The sequence below is a fragment of the Aricia agestis genome, chromosome 2 (genome assembly GCF_905147365.1).
Source record: "Aricia agestis chromosome 2, ilAriAges1.1, whole genome shotgun sequence".
In the NCBI taxonomy this organism is placed as follows: Eukaryota; Metazoa; Arthropoda; class Insecta; order Lepidoptera; family Lycaenidae; genus Aricia; species Aricia agestis.
The window spans coordinates 16,211,771-16,231,403 of record NC_056407.1 but is presented as its reverse complement, the minus strand read 5'-3'; the positions used below and the strand labels follow the sequence as shown (position 1 = coordinate 16,231,403).

Below are 19,633 nucleotides of genomic sequence, written 5' to 3'. Positions count from 1 at the left end.
ACGGCAGAGCCGGACTGGACCACTCGATTGAAATAATGTAAACAGGCTATTATAATCTGGGGGCACGGGAGTGCCCCCGCCAAGATGAGCCAAGCGAAGCGCGCAAGGGCACTACCTACCTTTTCTCGAAACGTTTCGTCGTATTTTTGAACCCTCGTAACTTTGGTTTGAATAATGCCAGATAGTTGAAATTTTTAAGATATAATGACATGGGTATAGTTATTAAATGCGTAAAGTTTGAATATCGTAGCTATTATACTTTAGATTTTATAGGTGTCCAAAAACCCACAATTTGGTCACTGACTCACCGATCATCAAAACTGTTAGGGTACTTCCTGAAGTCTTAGAAAGCTGAAATTTGGTATGTAACTTAATATTAGTATCGAAACAACAAAAAAGTTATCAAACCCAACTTTACCTATATCCGTACCATGATAGAGCAAAATTAGGCAAAAATTTGTGTTTTTTGTATGGGAGCCCCCTTAATTTTTTATTTTATTTTAATATTATTATTAAATATTAAAGTAGACATATAACTAAGTACTATCGAAGGCTCAGTAATAGGGTCCCGTTTTTACCCCTTGGGTATGGAAAATTAAAAATAAGGTGAAAGTTTATAATTTATATGATAGTCGATAAGTCACGACGGGCGCCGCTAGATGCATGAGATATACATCCAAAAGATAGATAGACAGACAGACAGATGGATAGCGGACAGACAATGAAGTCTAGTAATAGGGTTCCGTTTCTACCCTCTTGGTACGGAAACCTAAAAAAATACACCAAAAAAAAAGAAAAAATTGGCCAAGTGCGAGTCGGACTCGCGCACGATGGGTTCCGTACTGTTATAGAGCGAAAGTAGGGAAAAAATTGTGTTTTTGTATGGGAGCCCCCCTTAATTTCAATTTTATTATCAAATATTACAGTACGTATATAATTTTGGGAGTCCCCTTTAAATATTTACTTTATTTTGTTTTTAGTATTTGTTGTTATAGCGGCACCAGAAATACACAATCTGTGAAAATTTCAAAAGTCTAGCTATAGAGGTTCTTGAGATACAGCCTGGAGACAGACAGACAGACATCGAAGCCTCAGTAATAGGGTCCCGTTTTTATCCTATGGGTACGGAACCCTAAAAATGAACTAAAAGAAAAAACAACGTAAACCAGCTTACAAAAAGAAATGAAATCCCACCAAAAACATTTTCATGTAAAAATGTTGCCAAGATGAGAACATAATATTAATATTATAGTTCGTCGTGTCAAAAAGTAGTGAGATCTCATGTAGAGCCAAGTTTCTAACCTTACATTCTCAGCCCTAAATCTAAAAAACCTTAATTTAACTCTAAAGCGCGGCAAAATATTTGATAATAATAATATAATGTGTCAGCCGCACGAGAAGAATCCAAAAACTCTACACATTAGTCAAAATCGGTGGCTTGGCCATTTTGTTATTCGTCAGGGCTTCGAACTTAATATACCGTAACTATAAATAATAAATGGCCAGGCCACCGATTTTGACTAATGTGTAGAGCTTTTAGATTCTCCTCGTGCGGCTAACACATTATATTATTATCAAGTATTTTGCCGCGCTTTAGAGTAAAATTAAGGTTTTTAGATTTAGGGCTGAGAATGTAAGGTTAGAAACTTGGCTCTACATGAGATCTCACTACTTTTTGACACGACGAACTATAATATTAATATTATGTTCTCATCTTGGCAACATAATATTTACATGAAAATGTTTTTGGTGGGATACCTCAATTACAGGTACTTTACACCAAAACGAGACGAAACGATCCGGGACTTGACAGTGCGTAAAAACAACACAAATGGGCATGTCTAATAGCGTGACTCTGCTCGGCATTTCAATTTTGATTTTTGTATCGCTTATGCGCGTCGTCGTGTCGCATCGTTTCGCAACATTTCGGTGTTATTATATTTTTTCATCAGAGTTTAGAAAATAAAAATTTTAAAAACTTTTTACCTACATTACATAATAAAAACTAAGGAAAAGTAACTCCGTCAAAAAACATGCTCCACAATACTTGTCAAAAAAGTGTACCTTAGGTACACATTTCAATACATTTGCAATATAGGTGACCTTGAGCGGTACTAGGCTGACGTTACATAACAGATCAAAAGGAACCAAATTTAAAACGGTAATAGTATGGGAGTTACGATTCCATAGTTTTTATTCTTCGTACTTAGCTTTTTACTAATGAATCTGAGAGATAATGTTCTTTTCCAAAAAATAGAGTATTCGCGTACTAAATTTTATTCCAATTCCTGTTTAACCGTGTAGAGGAAACAGATAGACATAATCTACGCATTTATAAAATTATTTATATAATTTATTACTGTAATATAATATTTCATTCGACTTGTGGTCATTGTATTGAGTATTGACAATATGTATTATCATTATAAAGTGCTATCATTTATCATACCTACTAACGTGACACCGAGCTATTCGTAAGTTCACGACAAATGCTTTCCCGGTTATTCATGAAGCTTATTTAATATTCCCCTTATAGTTAAGAGCAGTCCACACCGCCCTTTTTTCCATACAAACTTTGTCCCCTGTTTCCTTCCTGGATAATGCTAGTAGAGTTATATTTTTTTTCCTGAATATCTACGGCCACTAATACGATGTTCCTATGTTTTCTTTTTTTTCATTATTTAATTATTAAATAAGATATGAACGTTCTAAAACCCAAAAAAATGGCCAGATTTTCCGCTGTGTTCAAACGTCCAGAAAACAGATTTGGCTAGATTATACAAAAAAAGCAAAACATACGAACACAGCTCAAGCCTTTTTTTAATCTTTAATGAAAAAAGTACTTAAATCGGTTAAGTTTTGGAGAAGGAATCAGGGGACAACGAATCGTTGATTTTCTGGATTTTCTGCAGTTGTCTCTATCGCGTTCTGCGGTATTGGCTTGAGGTAAGGGAGACAGCTATAGATATTACACGTGCTTTTTTTTTCATTTCTCTTACCCCTGGTGTATCCTCTTAAGACAAACGCATCTGTGCCAGTGTGCCTGGGGGTCAGAGGAAAGCGAAACTGTCACGCTGTCACGCTGGCACGCTGGCACGCTGGCACGCTGCTGGCATGCCGCACTGGCAAGTGGGAACGATCTCTCTATTCTGCACAATGCATAAATCAATGGCCTTTGTTTTCACTCTCACTAGATCACATGGCTATCAGTAATTGTACAATTAATGTAAGTAGTTGTCTAGAAACTCTAGAAGTCAAGTTCAAGTTCAAGATAAATACTTATTTACAAAGAAATGTTAGAAAATGTTCTTCGAATACGCGATGTGTTTAACACATTTTTGTGTTTGTAGCTGCAGCAGACATGATAGATAATATAACCGTTTGGAGAAAAAAAAATTCTAATCGCGTAGCAACCAAAGACTTCCATTTAAACTATAGACGTCTTTGGTAACAACTTACACTAGGTAGGTATATTATATTTATTATTTATTATAAGCACATTATAAGTGTGACAGAACAAAGTATGTAGGGACATCTAACAACAAAATATCGAAAAAGCAATAAGTATTATATATATAATATATTACTTATATTATGATGCCCCAAATGCAAAGAGGAAAAAGAAACTTAAAATATTTTTAATATTTATGAGGAAAAGTTTATGTAAATATTCGTTAGATGTAACTGCCGGCATCCGATTAGCATATAATAATAAATTACAGTATGCTAGCATACTCCGGACTCCGGTGCAGAAGTATACAAATTATACGCTGACCGTTTGGCTTTGACCTCGGCCAATTTGCCCAAAATGTGTGTTTTGTATAATTATACATTACAAGCAGTATATTTTAAAGTGAAAATACCTAGTGACGTCCAGCGCAAGCTGAGTTAGGGTAAATTCACATCGCATCGTGACGCGACGATGCGATATTTAAATGAGTCATTCCTTACTGATAGTTATTTACTGCACAATCACCATTCACCATGTTTTTGGTTGTGGTTGGTACTACTAATATATATTCTGTGGTTGTGGTGACATAAGAGTCTTTAAAACAATGTTTCCTTAAATTTATTTGGTTTCAAAATTCCATATTAAATTCATAAAGGCCTACCATAATAAGAAACTAATAGCGGTAGGGTTTGGTTCCTTATCCTTAGATCCTTTTATAGTGATCTTGTAGGAGTTCATATATCAGCTTCATTATCATCTGTAATTACTAAACTCGGCTATCTCAGTAGGAAGTATATCCAGTCTCTATTTCCTTGGAAATTGTTTCGACACCGTAAAATATTCGTCTGGGAGTAGGTTGAAATATTAATTCATGTAAATAGACCTTTACTTATTTGCCTCCTGCCCCATTTAAATGTAAATAAATATAATCAATAATGGATTGAATCGATAAATAGGTAAACCTTTAACTGCTCAATTATATTGTTATACGGAAGTTACGTAGTTTCGTTTACGGGACTATTTAGTGAAATTAATTTGTTTACGCGACATTAAAACGAATTTAGCACGTTGTAAATTATACCGGACCGCCCGCATCGCTAATCTGATACTTATCTCTATCTGAAAACATTCTCGTAAGTCGTGGGTGACAGTAATAGCTGTGTCCATCGGAAAAGCCTGAAAACGGCTAACGGCCGTTCCCAATATTTGATCTATCTCTGGTTTTTCCCTACTAGAGATAGGAATAACTCACATTAGACATTAGAGACATATATTTTATGTCAATTGTGAGCTATTCCTATCTCTAGTAGGGCAAAACCAGAGATAGATCAAATATTGGGAACGGCCGTAAAGGATTTAGCATTACTAGAGATCGCCCAATGGTCGAAATTCGACCTTACTTTCAACGACATTAGGACTACTACCTATATTATGTAAAAAATTTTGACTTCATCATAGTTTTTTTTCAATTCTTGTCTCTGGGACTCAGCTGATCTCAGACTGGCCGTTTAAGCATTGTCTAATAGTATCTAAAATTAAATAAAAAAAAAACAATAATCCATTTTCAATTTGTCAACTTGTTGTCAACAGACTTCAACCATAAATAAAAGAGTATAATTCGTATGTATAGGCTTGTCACTCAAAAATCTGTCATTTTTCCTAGTAGTAGTGTCGTTGTGTGTGTAACGTTTTATTTGTTAAAAATATATATGATAAAAGCATCATTTTAAAATAATATTAGCTCGATGCACTCCTTCACCATAAACTATAAGTGTGCGAAATTTCATGCACCTACGTTTCCCCATTTTTCGTAAAAAGGGTTACAAAGTTTTTCTCTCACGTATCAATTGCATTATATTATATTATTTTACCTTAAACAAGAACTGAATGATAAATCACGTGCGTGACAAAACACTAATATCTAAGTAACAAGATTTATTTTTTATAAATTGTTTACTTACCTATTTATCTAACATTATAACATCAACATCAACAACTTTTAAAATGTGCCGTACCACGAAAACCTCGCAGGGTTTATCTGGGTTCCAGAGCGAGTCGCTCTATTATTACATAATCTAATACTGGGTGTTAGGGTTAACACCGCGCCGTTATCCTTAAAACCATCAAATGAGCCCGTCAAAATGAACAACTTTTTCTATGAGAACATGCTGGGAACTCAAAAAAATGCCGTCTTCATACCCATACGGATGCCTAGATCGGCAATTTGTATGGGTATGACCAGGGCCCCCGCACCATTATTATGTGCAATGTGTGCAATGCACACGGGCGCCATCCTCTAGGGGCGCCAAATCGCCATATTTAGAGGCGCCAAAACCAAGGACCCAAATTTGCCTAAAGGGGCGCTAAAATCCTTTTTTTTTGCATACAGGCGCCAGTAACCCTTATGACGACGGATTTTTTTGAGTTCCCAGCATTGTTCTCATAGAAAAAGTTGTTCATTTTGAAGGGGTCATTTAATGGTTTTAAGGATAACGGTGTTAACCCTAACAATATTAATATTTGAAAACATGTTTTCGAACCTTTTCTACTTTCGACTAATTTAACGAAGAGACATCAAGTTTTTGCACATTTTCAGCAGAAACCTAGTAGCAGTATGTCTTTTTATTTCATGTCATGTTGTTATTGTGACTGTGATTGTGCACCATAAAGTAAATGTCATTTGTTCATTCATTCAGCTGACCCCTCGTGTGTATATTCCAGAGTCTGCGGACGCGGAGGTGTTGTCGTCGGGGCGGGCGTTCAGCGAGCTGCCGTCGAAGCTGGGCAGCGAGATCGAGGACTCGCTCGCCGGCGTCACTGACGTACTGCAGGCTGGGTTAGCCAGGTATAACTTTACTTGTCTCATTTAACCAGTGCCGGCTTCCGCCGAAACAATTTTCCCTGAAGGAAAATTGCTTCTGACATACATAGGTTTTCAGGACAACAACCAATCTGTATGTTAATCCGACGCCTCAAAACTAAACTGAACGGTAACATTAATGCGAGTTTCTTACGCCGGTTCTTCTCGCCGGGTTAGTTCCCGAACCGGTGGTAGGCACCTTAGTGTTAGTATCGACGTTCGGAAATATTTTTGTAAAACAATTACTCTGAATAAAAAATATTTTGACTTTGATTTCATGTTCTCAGCAAGACAGCAGTTCGACTAGCCAAAACATGTTACGTCTAAACCAGTAGATTAACCTGACGTACATACGTAATAATATCACAAATCTTGGTTCTTTTGTTCACAACAAACTGTGGTTTTTTCGAAAGTCCAAAAAGACATCACAACGGTAGATCCCTTCCTCAAATTATTATTTCAACGTATAATAATTTTATATAGTTTATATTCTACTAGATGACGCCCGCAACTCCGTTGCGCCAAAACTCGTTAATCGCGCGGGAATCGTACATTTTTCCGGAACAAAAAGTATCCTATGTCCTATCCCGGGGCTCAAAGTATATTCATGCCAAATTTCAGCAAAATCGGTTCAGCGGTTTGGGCGTGAAGAGGTAACAGACAGACAGACAGACACACTTTCGCATTTATAATATTAGTATTTAATTCAATATAATTAGATTTTGTAGAAGTAGGTCAAAATAAAATCCATGACGCGTCAAGCGGGTCGTGACTCGTGACATAACACATTATTATTTTATTCCTCAACATGATTGATATTGTAATTACGAGTGTAATTTACAATTAGAGACACAATTGTTATTTATTTAAATTAATTAAAACACCTCAACAACTTCCGGTATATGAGATACCTAACAACCACTGTTGTATTACTAGCCTACTATATTATTACAGCAAGATGACGCATGTCGCCCGCAGGCCGCAACAACTCCTATATCCTATGTCCTTTCTGCTTATATCCTAATAATATTATGTCCTTTCGCTATAATATATCTTTATACCTTCCCTTTATCCTAATAATATTATGTCCTTTCCTGGGACGTAAAATATCTGCGTACCAAATTTCATCAAATCCGGTTTGGCGGTTTAAGCGTGAGAAGGTAATAGACTGACACACTTTCGCATGAAATTCATTAAAATTTTAGTATTCATTAAAATTTAGAGTCTATCTAAGGATATATATTTTGAGGCCCAATTATTTTTAATTATTAATTAACAATAAAATTTAGAAACTCACCACGTCGTCAAAAATATATTAAATTCTACAATAATATAAAACAAAAAACTTTTGTGTCTAGTGAATAGTGATCCATTCCATCATGTAAGTTTGTTTAGTTTAATACTTTTTTTGTGTTTAAGGTTCCAAAGTTATTTTAAGAAGTAAACTTAATCACTGTGTGTTTCATTGTGCGGAATTTCTTTTGATAAACGTTAATTAATTTTTATAACCAACGTTACTTACAGCAGCAATTAAAAAGTTAACGAATTATCGTTTTGGCTATAATTAAAAGCGAAAATCAATAATAAAATAATAATTGTTAATTCACCGAGGAACACGTGGTCATAACTCTGAAATTAGCCAGCAATCCGGCGGAACCACTTTCCCCGAGACTCGCGAGCCTCTCAGTTCTCACGTCACTTTCGACTCAAATTAATATAAGTTTTTAATGCCGTGTGTGCTCCACATGCAGTTCCCGATACTAGGAAATACTTTACACTGGCAGTATTATAACGACGAAGTCCAGTAACCTAGTTCTCATTCTGATTATTTCCAGCGCTAATGTGCATAGGCCAATGCTTGATATAAACAAAAAACATTGTACTCACCTATGTACAATACAAATTTTTAGTATTTAGAGAACAAAAACTTTATCAAAAACCATAAACTGTATCTTATACCTTCGTATTATATAACACATTAGAAAGTTGTCTCTGCTTTTTAAGAAACGCCGTTTAGCATAATATTATATTCATTGTTGTACACTACGTGGTGCTCATAGTATTATTGTTACTGTTAGACATATTATTATGATACTTATATTTATCAGACACAATTTTAGCTGATAAGATTCATGTCTAGTTGCGCAGCTTTGCCCGCTTTACAGTAAATCGCAGATACAGTTCATTTTTCTGCAATAAAAAGTAACATAATATTTAATGGACCATGGACCGTAATATGTACTATGTATCTCATATCTGTGGACATAACAATAATAATTGCTCAAGTAGTTTGGACGTCTAGATACAAGCAACCTCATCCTATTGTTAATAGTAATATAAGTATTGCAATGTGATTAAGCAAGTTCAGACATAAAATATTATAAAAGAAAACTTTCTTTTGTGGAATCCGAGCCATTCTAAGACGATTGTAAAGTCATTTAAGGTAATGTGAGCCTGATAATAATTAGTACAGTCAACGCGAGGCCCATCGCACGGCGACGTGTCATCATGCTGAGCCAATATTGATGCGGCTCTTAGCGGCGATTTCTCGACAAACAGTTTGGAGAGAGTCGCTTCCGATCGCGATGACTCATCGTCCTTCGAAATCGGCTTACATTTCCTCTGCTCTAGTGAAATTGAGAACGTAAGGAAAATTTTGCAGGCAAGTAAAAATTAGGGAAAATAAAGGAAAATCCACCAGAGGAAAACTAAATTCTGAAAGCGAATTGGAAACCAAATATTGCAAAGTTAATTTCTGAAATCAAGAAGAAAAATTCTGATATATCCACCACTCTATGGAAGGCACAAATTCCTTCTGAGATAAAAAGAAGCATTTTTCGAGCACGCGATATCTTACGTTTTTCCGCTTCACTGCGCTTCGGCTGCACGAGTGTGTAATAACCCTAATGAATTTTGCTTTACAACTCGTATGGCGTGAGGAGGTAATCGTCAAATTACTCTAAATCTACTCATGATTGACAGTAAATAGTCCTCTTCACTGCGATGATTCGTTCAAATTGTAAATTTCCATTCAATAACTCGTAGCGGGCGATTTCATGACCGTATTTAGAAGCTAACGGCACACAATCACACATGCATATTCGGTTACTACTTTCGTCTTTCAAACAGTTATCGATATTTATGGCTACAGTCAGTGTAAATTAATAAATAACCTTCTAATTCCGAAATGCTTCATTAGGGGTCCCACAGCCCTAAGGGCAGCACGATGTGTTGGAATAGGGCCGGAAGTTCCGTCCGGCATAATGCTCGCTACTAATGACTATGTCAGTTCAAATGGGAATATAATAGGTACATCACTACCTGGTCGAAAGCGTCTCCTAAATTTTCTCATGTGACTGAACTGTGCAGTTTTATCATTTAGTGTGTAGCTGGCCTTAACGCGACATTCCTATCATTGTAGAGCGTTCTCCGCGCGCAAGCACGACAGCGGCGGCATCGACAGCATCACCATCTCCGCCAACAGCGAGAAGAAGCCCAAGAAGAAGAAGCAGAAGCCCGCCAAGATCCAGCTGGTGCAGCCCGTGATGATGCATAAGACGGAGGACAAAGGTCGGGCTGGGGCGGTCGAGGGTCGCGACCTCGTGGCGGACGCATGGAGCATCGGGGACAAGATGCTGGACCGGTTCGCGCAGCATGCCCTGGACAGCGACGCGGCCGAGGACGGCGTCGCCGATAAGAGCTCGCTGGAAGGTGACGGTTTGCATGATTAGATACAGGTCAGGACGGCTCGCTCACGTGTGATGAGACAGTTTATACTAAACAAAGGTGGATAGAGCAGTGACTTAGATATTCGTAAAAGCAATTTCAGTGTTGTTTCGCTTTTGTGCATCACTGTGATGCGGCTCGTCTCGCCTTCGTTTCGGTGTGAACTGCCCTTATCACTCTCTTTTGGCTTATCCGTAAAAAGTGATATTAAATTGCAAAAATGTTAAATCACGTAAGAAAGCCGACTTGACCTTGCGGACGCATTCGACAACATAATACTTTCTAAGCTTAAAAGTAAAAAGTATTTTATCTGCATTGTAATTGCTACATTTGAACTACGTGCATAAAAAACTGGCCTCGATTTTCTTGATAAAGCTCTGACTTTTGTTCCGGAAGATGCAAAGAAAAACTATTGGAAACAGCAAAGTAACGAACGAACGAGTATTTAAAATCTAAGGATGAAAGGAAAACCAATATTGTGTTGTCGAACGCGGCCTTAGATGTAGAATTATTAGTATCCATTTAGAAAATTGGTAGATAGAGTATCAACTGTGACGTTTGTGACAAAATGTAAGTTTTTGGTCAGCAAAAGTAGTAAAAAGTTTAGTGCACGTACAAGGATATCTAATATCTAGATCTATCTCAAGGATCTTGTCTCTTATTTCACAAATGATGTAGAGGTGTAGAGGGAGGGTCGTCATTATAGTGGTACCATTTGGTTACACAAATACTAGTTTTATGGCCGAAAACGAGTAAAAGTAGTTACCGAATACGTAAGGTTATGCCGACCGCGTAATCGTGGTCATCTGGAAAGTGACTTTCTTTCTTTTTTAATAAGTTTGCATTTAAGCATGTAGCCACTTATTCCGACAAAGTTAATGTTACGGCGGCATGTGATTGTGTAGTGAAATGCTTGATATTTTTTAGTAATAAATGTTTTTGCTTTTGTAGAAACTGCAAACAACATGCGGGAAACGTATTAAATGACTTGAAAAATATTTACAACCTTCACTTTCGTTGCGATTTTTGGAACGAAGTTCCTTATCGCGCGTTCGGCGTAAATCTGAAGGCTAGACAGAACGATATTTGACCTTGATTTGACCTCGACACTTTTTTATTAGTACCTGCATGTTAGGGTCAACTAGATCTAGTCTAACTAGATGGCGTTTTTTTTTAAATAATCAGCGACGCCTTGTTAGTATTCCTGGGCGTCAATAGATGGCGTTTTTTTAATAATTTTTTTGAGTGTATAGGTAATATGTATACAGGTTTTTTTAACATAAGAAATAACTTCGTTCCATTCGGGTGTCCCTTGACACCTCTTTTTTTTAGGGTTTTTGTTTTTATAAATAACTAGACGATGCCCGCAACTCCGTTGCGCCAAAATACGTTTATCGCGCATGAACCGCGTATTTTCCTGGGTCAAAAAGTATCCTATGTCCTTACTCAAAGTATCTCCATACCAAATTTCAGCAAAATCATTTCAGTGATTTGGGCGTGAAGAGGTAACAGACAGACACACTTCCGCATTTATAATATTAGGATATTATAATGGGTATGGATTGTATTTGTAGAGGCACGTTTCTGTTACTGTATCTATATATTATATTGTAGAATAAACGTGATTATGATTTATGAAATTATATAGGTATGTTGTTGACGATATTAATACCTACTATGCATGTTTGTAATATACTTAGCAAAAAACTCTATTGCGCTCAATGGAGTTTTTTGTAGTATATTTTTTTACTTTCATTATTAATTGAACTAGTCAAAAATTTTAAAACTTTAATACTTATATAAATAAATTATGCGACAGCGGAGTATTTATTAGTAACATAGAATATCATTGATTTATCTAAGCGTCGTTGGGTGCTTTTCCGCTGTACATTATATAGCGGAAAAATTATATACAAATTAATATTGTTTGTGTCAATAACATTTTAAATAAAGACGAGGCATGATAAAGCAAAAAGCGTCAGTATAATTAAGAGGATACCACAGCAGCTAGAGAAATGAAAAAAAAGTACGTGTAATTTCTATAGCTGTCTCCCTTACCTCAAGCCTATACCGCAGAACGCGATAGAGACAACTGCAGAAAATCCAGAAAATCAACGATTCGTTGTCCCCTGATTCCTTCTCCAAAACTTAACCGATTTAAGTACTTTTTTCATTAAAGATTAAAAAAAGGCTTGAGCTGTGTTCCTATGTTTTGCTTTTTTTGTATAATCTATCCAAATCTGTTTTCTGGACGTTTGAACACAGTGGAAAATCTGGCCATTTTTTTGGGTTTTTGAACGTTCATATCTTATTTAATAATTAAATTATGAAAAAAAGGAAAACATAGGGACATTGTATTAGTGGCCGTAGATATTCAGGAAAAAAATTATAACTCTACTAGCATTATCCAGGGAGGAAACAGGGGACAGCGTTTGTATGGGAAAAATGGCGGTGTGGAATCCTCTTAAACTGCCCCATAAACTGCACAACAGATTCGGATGATGGCAGGAGACCTTTCGTGGTTGCGTGAGTTGTGAGAGAGATTTGTGTGAGTCTTGTGGTACGAGTACACCAGAAAATCGTAGTATACCGCTTCATCATGAAAGGTTGCATCCTAAAAGCAGTTAAGGCAAGGATAAACCCCAATTTGTTATTCCGTGTCTCCCTGTTTACCTAGTTCCAATATAATAACAAAAATGTAAAATATAAAGCACAATATTTAAAATACCTTAAACCATAAACATTTTAATAAAACGTAATACTTTGGCTGTAATTAATTTACAAACTCACCTCCGACAAAAATCTATTTCATCGAAATATAAGTATTAACTAGGACAATTATACATTTTATCGGGATAAATTGTCAGTAAATCTATATTAAAATCTACTGAACCGGACAATTTTGTTTCTTAAAATTTATTTCCAAAGATATTTAAAAAAAACATGAAAAACAGAGAAGATCCGCCCCTAGTAGCTACAGTTTTATGCTAAGCTAAAATGAATCTTATTGCGATGCGTATACGCTTGGTCTTTGGTTGTGTGCAAGGTTATCGTTTTGGATTGAGATTAATCCCCGCCTTAAAACTGATAATACAGTTGCTTAGGGACATATTATATGTCTTGGAAAGTGTCATTGAAATCTCGTTGATCTTGTTTAGATAGATGGCGTGATATTTTCTTTTGCTTAATTTTATAACCCATCCTTATTTTATATTATTGTTTTAAATATGAATAAGAATCACATAATTATAAAAATTAAAACAATTATTACGTGCGTAAAACACAAAGGTTTAAATTTTGTTCCCATTCTTAATGCTATATTTAATTTATAAACACTTTATGCTAATTGCTAAGTATTCAACTTGTTGGCAATTGCCGAAAAAAATAAGAAGACACAAAATAATATTACATAACTTCTTTCTTGCAAGAAAGCTATAATAACCTCTACAACCGTATTACTTTCTTTGGACATTTTATACACCCAATTTTATAAATTATAACCCAATGCTGACTCTACCCGTTAAATCTCAGAGCAAAGGGGCAAAAAGAAGAAGAAGAAGAAGGCGATCCTGAAGCTGTTGATCCTGGGCGCCGTGCTGAAGGCCAAGATCGGCACCCTGCTGCAGATACTGTCCTTCAAGCTGCAGGTGGGTTACATGTACTATTTTCTTAGCACGCTTTTCATGATGCAGCGCGCCAACATCCCAGATCGCGCTTTTGATGTTTTGGCAATCAACAGGTATATTTGCCTACCTCATCTGAAATTACTTCAGCCCGAGCGATCATACTAGATATTATTATGATCACATTAGCACCCCGTGCGATCGGAAGATCTTTCTTCGGGATTCGCGGTTCGCCATCATGTTCCCAGTTCCCACTAATCGTTGTCGTATGGTGTTCCAGGTGAAATTCTTCCTGATCGCGCTGATCGGTCTGGGCATCAACCTGGCGCGCTTCTGGGTCGAGCTCAAGAACAAGCACCACCAGCAGCCGCAGAAGGTAAATACTCCAAATTCTTACTACAAAGTGTTAAGGAACTCTATATATTATTATCCACCGCATGACGTCTTTACGTAACCGTTTTTGCTAAAGTTCTATGACCATTGACTTTAATGTATATTAATTAGGTTGGGAAAAAGATACATTTTTGCCACCTTGTTGGTAGGGACGTGATCCCATTGCTATAAAATTTTTAGGGCTTCTGATGAAAAAACTGCGACAAGTGGTTTGGCAGTCCTCTTGTGATGTTAACCTGACACTGCATAAGGAATTCTGCAGCGACCGAAACAGGTGGAAGTCTGAAGGTGCAAGGTCAGGAACTCAGGACTATACGGGGGATGCATTAACACCTCCCAGACAAACTTCCGTAATTTTTGCTGAGTGGCTAAAGATGTGTGAGGTCTAGCGTTATCATGGTGATAAACCACACCCCTTCTGTTGATTAACTCCGGCCGCATTCTCTCAACTTCTTGCTTTAATCTCATCAGTTGTTCAAAGTACAGTTCAGAATCGATGGTCCTGCCTGGCGCTAACAGCTCATAATGAATAATGCCCTTCCAATCCCACGACACACACAACATCACCTTGTTGCGAGCTAACCCGGGTTTCGCCACACTCTGTGAAGCCTGTCCGGCCTTTGACCACGATCTTTTTCGCACGTTCTTGTCGTACGTGATGTACTTTGCATCACCAGTTATCAGCTTCTTCAAAAATGGTTTGGTTTCATTAAGTCGTAGTAAAGAATTACAAATGAGTACACAGTTCATTAGGTTTCTTTCAGTGAGCTCATGTGGCACCTAAATATCGAGCTTTTTGTGTACCCAGCTTTTTTCAAATGCGCCAAAACCGTTTTGTGGTCAAACCCTAGTTCTTCAGCTACATCGTAGTTACGATGTAGCTGAAAAAAGTGGAGCAAGATCGGCATATTAGTAGTTACTAATATGCCGATCTTGCTCCATTTTTTCAAAAATAGCATCAGTTTTGTCCGTAACAGGGCGCTCAGAGCGACATGCATCTCTGGATTGAAAACGCCTAAACTAAATTTGCGCTACTCTCACAGATACTGCATTAGGTCAATAAACATCATCATTTTTTTTCGCGGCTGTGTTGCATTTTTACCTTTTTTGTAATAATGTTTTAAAATGTATCGAATTTCTTCATTATGCTAAGTACTGACGCACATACGGTTACGCACAATAATTTTACTCCAAATCGAACAATAATCACCGTGTGGACCGCCAAAACTGACAGCTCGAAGGCTCGCTTCGAGCCGGCTCGATGGAATTAAATATGTCAAATATGTCATTTCCTTCGATTTGGAGTAAAACTATCGAGCAAAACCGTATGTGCGTACTTAGCATTAGAATCACTCATTTTAACAATAAGAAAAACAAATGAAAACCTCACATTTACCTAATTTGAATTTGGAATTGTCTTCTGTAAAATTAGGCCTTTTTATGATACCAAAATCAGCCAGATACTATTGGTATAGCCCAAGAGATTTTATGACAAGTTCATACATAATATAATGCGAAAATACTTTTTCCCCAACCTATTAATTACTTATCGCCCTTAGATAAATAGATAACTGCATATTGTAACTTGTAAGTTCAACGCCACTTATTAAAAATATTATTATTGGTAGCTTGTAGGTACGAATCAATATTAAAAATCTAGTCAGAAAAATTAGTTTATGTCCCTATTATTATTTGTACAATAAGAATAGCAATTAATATGTCAATTAACTCCGGCCCTAGGAAGTTAGCCTTAATTAATACAAAGCCTTAATACATAATTAAATAATATTTTTGTGGAGTCGTGTCTACTGTTCTAGTTTATTAAAAGGCTCATCATCACTCACAGCTATTGTTCTCGTAGGTCTTAATATTAATATTAATTAATTTGATATTTTTTTAAAGAATTTGAATAAGAATCAGAAGATAATTATATGATTTGTTTTATTGAACACAATGAACTTTTGGCATAGAACATAAGTACTATTTCTTGGAAGAAACTAGTTTGAAACATTAAAAAATAATAGTAGAGGATTTATAATATATTATTATAATAGTAGTAGAGGAATTGAATGTATTAAAAGGGAACGCGGGTGCAGTAGAATTTAAACGAAGAAACTATTGCCATCGCGCTTCACCCTGCGCCGGTACGTGTATTGTGATAGAGACAGATACAGTAAATCGAGGTAACGTTATTTTTTAAATATATTCAAGAAGAGCGAGTCTATGTCTCTACATTTTTATATTTTTATCTTAAAGATCTTTCGTTTCATGGTCGGTGGATTGGCGGGGTACAAAAAAACACAAAAATTAATAATGCCCCATTATTAATTTTTGTGCTTCTTTAAGGTTCACTTTTTTTTTAATTTAAGTATTAGGAAATTTAGAAAAAATCGAACGTAGAGTTTTAACAGATCCCAATATTGCATAAAAAAATCATTTGTCTAGACGCATTGTCCAGAAAATAAATTGGGGAATACATTTGTATGGAAAAACAGTGTTAAAGCGTTCCCTCTTAAGGATTTGTATTCAGGACCTCTAATCGACCGTCACATTCACAAGTAGAAATAATATTTTAATAAGTGCTTAAATAACGTAAATTAAATATTTATGGCAACCCCAATATATAAGTGGTCAACAATATTGTCCCTCAAACCAATGGATACTGACCACCTTGAAAGTTGCTATGTACATTATCACAGTTGATTCCTATGCAGAAGGCGGACCTAAGTAATTTGGTCGCGTTAAGTCAAACCCATCCGACAGATCACAGCTTACATTGTATTGACATAAGCCGACTACATGACATAGGTCCGTCAACTGCCTAGGAATCAATTTCCTTGATGGTACATTATAATACCTAGTTGATTTCCCGTTGTACCGACTACCATGGTCACCAGTGGTGGAGTACAAGTAGTACCTATATACACCGGGAATAGGGCTATTATAGTGTCCACTTGTGTGGCGTGTAAGGTCAATAGATGTCAATATCTGTATCAATCGAGCCCTTGATGTCAAGATCTCACAAACAAAAACTCTCATTAAAAACTAAACATCGGCCAAGGCAGCATCAGTTTTATCGGCTCATAAACTTTTAACAGAACTTTCTAGAATAACGATAAAAAGTTTCATAGACAATGATATTTACTCCATACGTTGCGACTTGCGATAAAAAGTTTCATAGACTAACAATTATTACGACATGAGGTGCATGAACAAGTCAAGCACTTTCACCCTTCCGACCTCGAATGCTAATGCTTGCCAAAATACATACGACATACAAGTTACAACGTTCAGCTCACCATGTTCAGAGCAGAGAAAGTCGAAATAGTTTCACCGGTGAACTAATTAAATATGAATAATAATTATAATTTTTGAGAGAGTATATTATATTTATTATATTACTTATATTTAGAGTGTAAACCGACACTTTGGTTTATAAGTCTTTAATTTATCACAATTTTTTTCTGGTGGTCGTATAACTTATAAACGACGTCATTTCTTCTAGTCACTATAATAGTAGTCGAAACTCTTATTAAAACTATATAAGTAACTTAATTAGTAGCAGAGCAAGTACTATTGTATCGTTAATTCTAAATAACCCAAATTGCACACAATCTTGTTTGTAAGTTTTTGATATCAACGCCGCCATCATCATCATCTGATGATGATGATGATGGTGGCGTTGATATCAAAAACTTACAAACAAGATTCTTATAATAATAATATTAATACGCGAACGAAAAACTTTGTAACCCTTTTTACGAAAAATGGGGAAACGTTGGTGCATGAAATTTTGCACAGTTATAGTTGATATGGTGAAGGAGTGCATCGAGCTAATATTATTTTGAAATTATGCTTTTATCATACATTTTTTTTAACAAATAAAACATTACACACACTACAACACACACATGAGAAATGACAGATTTTTGAGTGACAAGCCTATACATACGAATTATACTCTTTTATTTATGGTTTGAAGTCTGTTGACAACAAGTTGACAAATTGAAAATGGATTATAGTTTTTTTATTGAATCTAAGATACTATTAGACAATGCTTACACGGCCAGTCTGAGATCAGCTAAGTCCCGGAGACAAGAGTTGAAAAAAAATGATAAAGTCAATATTTTTTACAAAATATAGGTAGTAGTCCTAATGTCGTTAAAACTAAGGTCGAATTTCGACCATTGGGCGATCTCTAGTATAAATAACTACCTGAAACGAAATGGCCGGAAAATATTCCTTTGCCGACGCTACTTCATCGTTTTACTATTTCAAAACGTAGGTATAGATTGGATTTTAAGAGTAGGCAGTAATTTCCTATGAGCACCAAACACAAACTCTCTTCATCTATCTCTGTCCCACCCGTCTCTGTAACTCTACCTCTCTCTGTCCCACACTGTCACTCACCGCTCGTGGCGTGCCCGCAGGTGATCTACTACGAGCACGCGCAGCACCAGCACCACTACGACCAGCACGACCAGCACGAGGAGGAGGAGCACGGCTGGGGGCCCTGGTCGCGCAGCATCGACCCCGAGGTACACCCCCCACGCTACTGCTATGTTCACTATAGAGAATAGGAATATTGCAATATGAAATTTGCTGTGTTTTAAAATCAGCTCTGTGTGATGTTAATAACAATTTCAGCACAGATTGTCGACACCTCTTTTCGACTTAACACTTGTCTCAATGTTTATTTTTGAAATATAAATTTTGTTTATCAGCAGTAAATCATGTGCCCAAAAATTCTCTAATGTTTTTACGAAACTTTTACGAATAGTATTAAATATATCTATTGTTTTTCGCTATGCGCACTACGTAAAGTTATAATCAAATGTGATTGTATTTAAGTTGTTTTGTTCAGACATTAATTTTAGACTCCAAAACCAACTATTGTTACTTCTAGGAGCAAGAAGCAGATGACAGCCTGCCGTACCGCGCTTACGAGAAGAACTCACAGGCCTACGCCCCGCGGCCTCTCCTCACCCTGTCATAACCAAAAAAGCTGACACAGAGGATTTAATCTTGTGTAGGAAAGAACATCATCATCTACAAAACATAAAAGCGTATCTAAGCAAAATACAGTATTAATGCCGCACTCAGAGTGGAACATTAATTACTTAAATGTAATAAATTAAAAATTTTGACATAAGCCTCATACATTATCTGTCAAACTCTCCATTAAATTGAAGGTTAATCGTAATTAAATGTCTCTGAGTACGGCGGTTAAAGCTGTATTTTTGCTAACAGTCCCAAATGCGGCCTGACTATAGAGTCCCGATTCCTAAGCGTACGACTGTTTTACCGACCAACATCAATATTACAAGCGCCATCTAGTGACGGCATTTTGTTGATCCCTGAAACTTTTGTCGCACAAAATTTCCTGGATAAGGACTCTTTGTTGTTATTTATTAACATTATTTATTAATTATTATTTATTGTTAGATAAAATTAGAGTAATATTGAACTGATATTTAATATTTTTATGATAAGACGTATAGTTTTTTGTAAATATAGTTTGAATTCTTCACTTACCTCTAAATAGTTTTAATATTCAATTTATTAAACTTACTGTTTACT

General features: G+C 36.2%; 1 protein-coding gene across 1 annotated transcript in view; it reads left to right on the top strand.

The window, feature by feature from the left end:
- Positions 1 to 19,091, top strand: part of LOC121738902 — a 34,342-nt gene extending 15,251 nt beyond the window's left edge. Inside the window, exons 2-7 of the mRNA XM_042131175.1 lie at positions 6,173 to 6,296; positions 9,733 to 10,022; positions 13,569 to 13,684; positions 13,941 to 14,036; positions 18,484 to 18,591; positions 18,960 to 19,091. Coding sequence (XP_041987109.1) covers positions 6,173 to 6,296; positions 9,733 to 10,022; positions 13,569 to 13,684; positions 13,941 to 14,036; positions 18,484 to 18,591; positions 18,960 to 19,049 — 824 coding nt within the window. The 3' untranslated portion in view covers positions 19,050 to 19,091. The remainder of the gene's footprint in view (positions 1 to 6,172; positions 6,297 to 9,732; positions 10,023 to 13,568; positions 13,685 to 13,940; positions 14,037 to 18,483; positions 18,592 to 18,959) is intronic.
- The last annotated feature ends 542 nt before the right edge of the window (positions 19,092 to 19,633 follow it).